A 9,683-nucleotide genomic window follows, 5' to 3' on the forward strand; every position below is an offset into this window, starting at 1 on the left:
TGAACTCAGGTGATTAACAGATTTGATTACTGTTTGTTGTTATAAATCACGTTGTTAACTCGATAGTGCCATAGACTACTTTTTTCTTTAAAAAGTTTTGCAAAAACGATTATATTTACGTATTAATTTATCATATTTCTGAACGGTACTATATTCGTCCATCGTTCAAGATAATCACTAAAAATATTGCTGCAAGCCGTTGTAGTACAAATATTAAGATTAAATTAAATTTAGGAACTAGACACTTGTAATAAAATACCACAGATACATGATAAAACAATCTTTTTATTATCATATATTACTAATATTATAACTTTGTATTAAATTCGTCGTTTTCTTCTACACTATCATCATGGGTCCGAGAACGCCTTGTCTTCTTGCCTGTAATCCGGTTTTTATTAATTATAATATAGTGCTATTGTATTTAAAGGACACCCTTATCATCTTAATGTTTATATTATTGAATAACACAGAAAGAGACGAAACATCACTATTATTAAAAAATCAATGCAATTAGATTAATTGATAATCTCAATTAAAAAACCCAAAAATAATGCCTACAATTGATTAGTTCAATCATGGAGCGAATATTTGATATCGCATGTTGATTTTCATCAAATTTATAAAAAATATTTTTATTACCAATTATCACAATACTCGCTATGTTCATAATGGCTATGGGCTTTAATGATTAACTGTTTACATACAACAATACATATACAATAGAAACTGTATTTTACGTTTACGTAACATACGTCTAGAGTTCAATGCGTAAGTGCAATCTTCTAAATAAGAAATAAATCAGTATTTTCGATATAATATACGTATATACTTATTTAAAAATCATAAGGTACAGTACCAAACAACATTTTGAGGAGCGTAGATGCAGGGCTGTCCACCAATACGGACAAAATGCAGCCACACATAAGAGATAATAAAATGTAGTTCGATGCGTAGTATATCTATAAATAAATAACCATTATGTGCTTTCTTTCATTATGTACACAATATGAGGTCCTTGCCGAAGAGGAACTATATAGATATTAGTATTAATAAATAATTAGGACAATATAAGCTAAATGGTGTACATTCTTACAATAATCTACTAAGCTAAATTATTGTAAGAATGTACACCAAATTAATTAACAACAAAATAATAAAATATGTATGTAATGTTAAAAGCATGAAAAAAAGGCTTTCATTTTTAAAAAATGACTTTAAAAAATACTCACTCACGCGAGCAATACAGATAATCAACAAAATTTCTATTGAGGTAGACCTATTTGTTTGTACACTGGCTGAGTTTAGAAGAGTTGCTTGTTATTTATAAGATTTAGGAATATAAGTTAATTTTTTTAATGTTTTTATGTAGGACAATTGGTGTGGGAATTATTTTGGAATTCTATTAGTAGTAACTGTTAAGATAGAAAAATGTAGTGGAATAAATAAATAAATAAATGCAAAAAAAATGCAACCCATGCTTGTGCGACTCTACACACGTAAAAATATATGTACTGTATAGCATTAATACTGTTAAAATAATGATTATAAAATAAAAAAAACTATATCATGGTTTGTATTTAGAATATGAGCAGTTTAGAGCTAAAAGAAGAAATAATTTTTGCTTATAGATACATTATAATAGAGATATAGAACTTACTGTATTAATTTCGGTAAAATATCGCGTCTTCACTGCACCGCTGGTACTGATCATAATCACTTGTAAGTGTATCATATACACTCCGTATGATACTCGTGAAGGTAGCTTCCACATTTGTAATGATAAAAACCAATTGATAATACCTGGAAACAATTAATTTTTAAATTAATTGCTTCGTTAATAAATTGTTAAAGAAAACTTTATTTATCAATTTATCTATTAATCAATTTTAATGTATTAAATTAAAATTGTAATTGAACTAAACTATTTTTTAAAATTTTCTGCTGGTGTCTCAAGTATGAAGTTCATCATCAAGACTTAAACAAAAGTGAATACAATGTAATGGAAATTAAAGAAGAGATATTTCCTAGAAAAACTTTACATACTTACATAGTAAAAATGTATGCGCGCTCTCAGGGTAACGATAATTATAACTACCGTATGTTTATTAACCTTACCTCCATAACCGAGTTTACATGCCAATACGATCCAGCCTACGATGGCGGCCCATATAGCTCTCATCACAATGTTGAAGAAAAGATCGTAGTATGTGAACTTGTAAGGGAGTTGTACCATCATGTATATTGTAAGATACAAATATGCTAATCCTACGAAAGATATTGTCCAGCAAATTGTGACAAATTTCTGTAATTACAAAAAGTTGTAGCAATATTAAATATTAAAAGAGCAATGTTGGCAGTGTGCGACCTCAGGTCGTAGGTTCGAACTCCAGCGGTGCACCAATGGACTTTGTATGTACGCATGTAAGAAAAACATTGTGAAGGAACCGGTATGTCACAGATTAAAAAAGTCAACGGTGTGTACCAAGCACAAAAAGCTGACCCTAATTAAAAATACAAAATACTCAGAATCCCAGGGTATCACCACGTTAAATATTTAATCATATGTAAACTATAAAGACAAAGACTCTGAGACAGTTAAGGTAAGTCGACTTAAGTAAATAATGCGGTCCAATATTAAAAGTCTGGTAAATTTAACATAATCCTCTATTTAGCGTCCTTTACCAGCGAAAAGTGAATTATTAATAATATAATGTACCTTTGATAATTGTAATCCTTTCTCTCTATGTAACCAGAGTATGTAGCCAAACATCATACCGACAATAAAAGGTGCACCTCTTGTAGGTGTATTCATGTAAAAGTCTATGTAATAATCCGCAAAGTTTTGAGACTGCCTATAAAAAAATAAAAACATATATATACTCTCAGTGGCCAATCTATATAGATATATTTTATAAAAATATAAATATGAGCATTTCTTTAAGGAATAGTAAAAATTTAGCTTACCATAGACCATTTAATACAGAGGGATACTTGTAGTAGGTGGCGTAGTAAGCCAGAGAAGCCAATGATGCTATGAAACTTATACTTAGTGCACACCAGGCAGCGGTCTTGGATATAAGCAGGAAGATAATCACTAAAGGGCTCATGAAATATAGTTGGGTATCTACAGTCAGATACCAGGATTGCAGAAGGCACTGAAAACATATTTTATGGTCAGTTCAGTTTAAAAAACGCAGAGTTTATTTTTCAAATTCTCGGTTTGTTTATTACTTGTCCTGTTTACTTGTATTTTAGTTCTTTACTTTTCCCAGCTATTTTTGATTTTAGTTTTGTTAGTATGCATTGTTAGAGTTACGTAGTTGCAATTGTATGTGGATATGAATTTCAGTTATAATACATTTTGAACGTTCTAAGAAACATTGCAGCTGTAGCTTCTTTAAAGTTAATTTTAAAGAAAATTGGCTTTTTGACATGATGAAGGGGTAATTTATTTCAATTTTTTTTATAGAACAGGGGGCAAACGGCCAGGAGACTCACCTGATGTTAAGTGATACCGCCGCCCATGGACACTCTCAATGCCAGAGGGCTCGCGAGTGGTTTGCCGGCCTTTTAAGAATTGGTACGCTCTTTTCTTGAAGGACTCTAAGTCGAATTGATTTATTCATTTATCATTCATTGGTATTGGAAGGATCTAAATTAACATTCGAAGATTGTAATCATTAAAAGTAATATGTATTAAATCTTATAGGTTTTTCATTAGTGTTCATTAATACACGAAATAACAGAGGTATGTTATAAAAAGGTGCAAATCTTAATTAATTTGATATAGTGTACATGACATGATATAAAAGTCATTTGTTTCACGTATTAAATACAAGATGAAAGTCTCAGGTGCAATAGTGTTCAGAGTGCGCAAGAAGCGCAGATGTGTTGCTTTATAAGTAAATGTATATAAGTTATTAATAAATCTTTAATAAACAATTTATGATACTGTTTTTATTGTTTTTTTTTAATAATATTAATTGCCTTACCACGCCAGCTGGTCGTATATAATTTTGTATATGCAGCAAAGTCGCCCACCATCTGGTTCTGCAGGCTTCAACACAAAACGCCATACGATCCCAGTCAGGCCCATCAGTTATCCAATGAAAAATTGAAGCTTGGAGAAGGACTGCCGTCCCAAGGATCGGAAACATCCTTAGAATTCGGTAGAAATAGAAGATGTGAATCGATTTAAGGAAGCGTACTGGAAAAATTAATAGTTCTGAACGCTGTTTATCGGAATCTTTTCAATATTTATATATATTATATATGAAAGTTTGTACTGGTTTGAAAAAAAAGCTATATTTAAATATTATAAACATTAATTTATTAACAGTTATATATATATAATAAGTATTATCGTATCGTAACACGAATACGTTGTTATAAATTAACCAAGAAAGAAATTTAATTATATATTATTTTTAGTCACACGGCAATGTGTTTAAAGTTATACTTTGTGTTCTCTTAAAACATAGTATGTATGTCTTAAAATCTAAACCTCATTGACTAATTACTTATATAACTATACGTTTCAGTTCTTTATAGTCGTGGTCAGTGACTGCCACATCAATTTGATATTATTGATGTAAACTTATACAATATTTAATTTTGATAAAATATTGAAATCTAAGTTTAAGTAAATTAGTTTTAGAATCTTTTCCACGCAGATCTCGTTATGACTCAATTGAAATGCAATGTTAAGAGAACATTAATTGTTGTATTTAATCCGTCATCACAAGTTTATGACACCAAAAACACGGTATTTCTGAACCCTTACCACCTTTGAAAGAAAAGCTAACGTTGCCTTGACAACGCACTTGCAAGCTTCCTGGTGTCGCTGGTGTCCACAGGTGGCGATTGCGTGTGTATGTAACTTTAAGCGGAAATTAATTAGTTAACCTTATATCATAAATGCTGACTTACATGGTGAAATTTTATTAGGTAAGGCATAAACACAGAACAGTCCACTCAACATAAAGAATGTATCTACAACCAATGGTGCCGTGTTTATCCATGTACTTGTAAATAGCATCGTCCACTGTAAAATTATAAAGTATCATTAAAGGCATAGAGTAGTAAGACAGTGTTATAATTAATAATTCAAAATTAGCAAAGTCATATTACTCGACTAAATCTTTGTAGGCGTCCAATTTGTTTAAAACATATCTAGTAGTAAAATTATAATTATTAGAAAGAAGACTAAATAGGACATTATTAGATTAACAGAATGAAGGATGAAATTAACAGAAAAACGCTTAAAATACTGGTAGACTTGTTTAGCATGTGTATTTTTTAACACAAACTTAACCGAAGACTTATTTTAATACTTCTTTATATAATAAAATAAATTTTATTTATATATATACCTTTATTTTATATTTTTCAATAATTTTAGCTTTTTTTTGTTAAAATACCAATATATTTTATTCATAGTTACATTTATATATTTACAGCCTAAAATTTTACTTAATTTTTTTTATGAAATTACCAGAAATCATGTTGCTATCCATTAATCTTTTAATTTAATAAGTCTCGCATTATTTATATTACATACCTGGATCAAATCCAATATATTATGAGCGGGAGATAATATTTGGAATGCATAAGTGTGACCATATATCACCCATAACATCGATAGCGATCTAATTCCGTCAACGCAATCAATCGTAAATTGCGAAGATTCAAAATTTAGTAATCGTTTGGTATTTGTGTAAACTGATAGCGATGATAAAAGCATGTGTTTGGAACGAGCTACAATAGTAAAGTTAAAATAAATATTTTAAATATACTTAAGTGTATCAAAGTTATAACCATAAAACTTACATGGCACAAGGTGACTACATTTTTATAAATTATAGTACGAAAGTGTAGTGAAAGAATAGTACTTACATTTTTTAATAAACCTGTTATAAAGATCGAAGCTGGTGCTGAGAAACGTCAACAAGAATAGCATACCAAATACGCCTCTAAAACCACACAATATTATGGTAATATTATTGATGTAAGTACATGAAATGTAGTAGACCTTATTATTTAAAAATTAATAATAACACAATTGTTGATTGAATATAAGAAGATAGAGGGATAGACATTTTTGTGTATAAGCTTAATACCTTACTTGAAATAATAATAAATCGTTTATTTGCCTAGATAGTGGTACAATTAGATACTATTATACAATTATACAATTAGAACTACAAAAATACGCACAAACAGCCATACATAAATAGGCATGCAATGTTATATTAACTTATATAAACTCATATAATAAGAACATAAATAAAATAAAATTATAATAAGGTTTTTTTATTATATATATTTAAGAGTTTTTGATTTATAGATATTAGGATGGATATTTTTTTTTAAATAGTAAAATATTCTTCTGACATCAAGACACCCAAGTGAATCAGATTTAAATCTAATGACAACCATATATAGATAACTTACAATGCGACATAATCAGATGTAGTAGTCATTTTGTCGCCGGGCAGACGACAGGCGCCCTCTATATATTCCACCTTTGGCATACGCACTGACGAACTTATGTAGTCCCCCACCTGCTTCAACGTACACACTTTTGGTATACACATACCTAGTCGTACAGAAATCAGTGAAGTATCCCTGTAAATTTATGTTTTTTCAGTGAGAAGTATGTTTCGTGCGTTACGCCTTTTACAAAGTTTGGTTCGGATAAATTATACGTTTTATTCAGTGGGACGAACTATACATAAGTGATGATCCCGGTGAGTTTCACATGAAGAAAAACACGATTATTAAAGAACAGAAACTTTAAGTAGACAAACATGTAAAGTACTAAAATTTTATAATTTCAATCACCAACCATATGACGTACGCCTAAAAAACAGGATTGAGCGAGCTCAAAATGTCAATCGGAATACTGAAGGAATTAAACTGTACTTGTAAGCGTTAACTAATTTCATCATCATTTCATTGGTTTTCTTACATACACAAATTTACTTACTTAATTTCTATGGCTTCCATCAAATCACTTACAAAACCTTCGGAGTTTGTAAGCTCCGCAATGGAGAAGTTAGGCATATTCATCAATTTATACACTAATGGCATGGTGAGATTTTGTATAGACGGCACACTTAAAAAGCAGTATTTTCCTTGAATGTGCATGTCCTCTGCCTGCTTGTTTATGTTAAGACATTCAAAATAATCTCCATACTCAATATGGTTTAATTTTAAAATGCCACTAGGCATTTTCGCACTGGCATCAATGACTACAACAAAATACACCCATTATTCCTTGAAAATTTCCATTCCTTACCGTCCACATCCCTTTATAAAATAAAAACAAAATAAAATATGTTTATTATGGAACAGATGGTATCACTTATTCCACGTCGTTAAATTTGAACCTGTAGACATCCCTACTCTTCGGCAAAGAAGACAGAGGGTATAGGCCGAGAGAAAAAACCGGCGTAAAAAACTCTCGGTTTGTTAAGTTGTAAGTAGTAAGTTGTTTCCCATTTTACCAATGTAAACTTACCTATCTCGAATTATTTCCAGTGCGTCGTTCTAATAAAGTGTAATAAGCAAAATACACAGATAAATACGATCAGTGTTTATTAAAATAAAAAGTATGACCAAGCATAGTTGACATAACAGTAAATATTGACATGATTTAAATGCGACATTAATACTTACAGGGGAGTAACATTGAACTATCTGAAAGAAAATTCAATTGTTTCTCACACTCCGCGAAGTCCAAAGCATCTCTGTACATCTGCTTATTGTATGCATTGAATGGGTTAGCTGACTGTAGAAATGTCGTCATTGTGTTGATGTTCTGCAATTTACGATTTATTTATGCCACAATAATGGAATATAAGCGCTTGCGCATTAGTTTTGATTGATTTTGATTTGCATCTCTAGTCCAATACGAGTTGACAAGTGACATGAGAAGTGATGCTATTACGTCCCTTTGTCATATTTCACCAGAACGATATCAAAATCGTGCAAGATCTTACATTCCCATAACTCAGATCTATCTTCTCTTAACAGTGAAGACAAAAGATAAATGAGTGGACTCGTCCTTTTACCATATGCAAACAAAGAATGGTGCTATAATGTACATAAATTGGACTATAGCGATGCGAAGTCGAAGGAACCAATCTTAATTGATACAGAAGGCAAATAATCGTGCGACTATTCACCAATCTGGTTGCAAACGATCATTGATTGATCGTGATCATCGTCTACAAATCTCGTCGCTCCAGGTATTTGAGACAGAGAGTACGTTATTAATGCACGTGCCTAGTAATTAATAAGCCTATTGGATAATTACTGTTAGCCTATCATATAAGTCGTGAAATTTAGCATAAACAAAACGGCCGTATCAAAATTGGTGTGATGTATAATTAGAGAAAGGAATAGATCGCGGTGAACAATTGTTGTAATTTCGAAAAACAAGCTGTAAATTAAAGTGAAATTTAGTTCTTAAATTAATTTTCTTCGGCAATTAGAAAAGTTTGCGGGCTGTTAGAAAGACATTTTCGCGAAAATATAGAATTGGGTTAAGAGCTTGTTATAACTTCGCTTGTTAAGAAACCCTTGTTTAAATGAAGTTATTAGTTAATTTGTACGGGTGTCTATCAAATGCAATCCTTAAACTTTTGAGACCTGTACTATGTAATGCATAAAACTGTTTATAACATTTAAAAGCGTACATTAATTGCGCCTTTATATCTACATTTTTTTATCAACTGTAATTTTTCGACTTTAAATCAGCTGGATAAAAATAATAAAATTTAAATGACAAATAAAGGAAATCGCTTAAATTAAATAACGTAGTATATAAATAACTTAATTAATCTGAAAGTTTCTGAAAGTTTCACATACCTGAAACAATTTTATTTGATAAAAGAATTCACTCCGATCTCCATAATACAATAATATTAATAACACATTTGATATTTTTTTAGTTCACCTAATTAGAACAAGCCACGTATTTCATATCAATTAAACATTTACACATATCCTTTAACTATCCACGATTTATTTAAAAATCGTGATTTATATTCACGTGGTAACAGGTATTATTCTGATAAGGATTCACTTTGTGTGCGTTTGCTTACAATAGCACACGAGCCTGACACGCTTCTACCTCTAACTATTTTAACTAAATGTTTTCTTCCAGCTTAATACAAATATTTTTATTTGAAAATCAAAATTAGAACATTTATAATATGCATTGTTACCAACTTAGCCGATTGACTGACATAGTCTATACTTTGCTAGACTACAAGCCCGTAGTAAAAAAATAACCTGCCAAATATAAAAATACTAGCGACCCGCCCCGGCTTCGCACGGGTGCAATGCTGATATTAAATACACTACAGAAAATCTGTGAACGTTGTATATAAAAATGTGGGTTATCCGTAAGAGATAGACATATACCATCATGAACTTTTCTGTAGACCTTTTCAATGTGTACAATACCTAGTACATTATTTTGATAAAACTCGTAGGGTTCAGCCTGCGTTTGCAATGTAAGCGGAAAAAATGTAATTATTTAAGACATCACATTAGAAACCTCAAAAATAACAGTACTTCTCCACTATTTAATGGATGATTATACATATAAATAAAACTTTCTCTTGAATCACTCTATCTATTAAAAAAAACCGCATCAAAATCCGTTGCGT

General features: G+C 30.7%; 1 protein-coding gene across 1 annotated transcript; it reads right to left on the reverse strand.

Moving 5' to 3' along the window:
• Positions 1-265: 265 nt before the first annotated feature.
• On the reverse strand, positions 266-9,014 carry LOC110998784 (nose resistant to fluoxetine protein 6-like). Its single transcript, XM_045627976.1, has 14 exons — positions 8,878-9,014; positions 7,684-7,825; positions 6,992-7,256; positions 6,457-6,630; positions 5,899-5,975; positions 5,564-5,760; positions 4,933-5,047; positions 3,996-4,210; positions 2,968-3,158; positions 2,720-2,855; positions 2,119-2,305; positions 1,661-1,803; positions 860-962; positions 266-381 (listed from the first exon to the last, which is right to left on the reverse strand). The coding sequence occupies exons 2-14, from the start codon at positions 7,811-7,813 to the stop codon at positions 308-310; spliced, it is 2,007 nt and encodes a 668-aa protein (XP_045483932.1). The 5' UTR covers positions 7,814-7,825; positions 8,878-9,014; the 3' UTR covers positions 266-307.
• Between the last annotated feature and the right edge of the window lie 669 nt (positions 9,015-9,683).

The sequence above is a fragment of the Pieris rapae genome, chromosome 4 (assembly GCF_905147795.1).
Source record: "Pieris rapae chromosome 4, ilPieRapa1.1, whole genome shotgun sequence".
Taxonomy (NCBI): Eukaryota; Metazoa; Arthropoda; class Insecta; order Lepidoptera; family Pieridae; genus Pieris; species Pieris rapae.

Bases quoted from the DNA above. Each gene is read 5' to 3' on its own strand.
- LOC110998784 (XM_045627976.1), bottom strand. From the start codon at position 7,813: ATGACGACATTTCTACAGTCAGCTAACCCATTCAATGCATACAATAAG. The intron at 3,159-3,995 runs GTAAGGCAATTA...ATATGTTTTCAG, and splicing joins ATATACGACCAGCTGGCGTG to TGCCTTCTGCAATCCTGGTA. The intron at 382-859 runs GTACTGTACCTT...ACCGGATTACAG, and splicing joins GCTCCTCAAAATGTTGTTTG to GCAAGAAGACAAGGCGTTCT.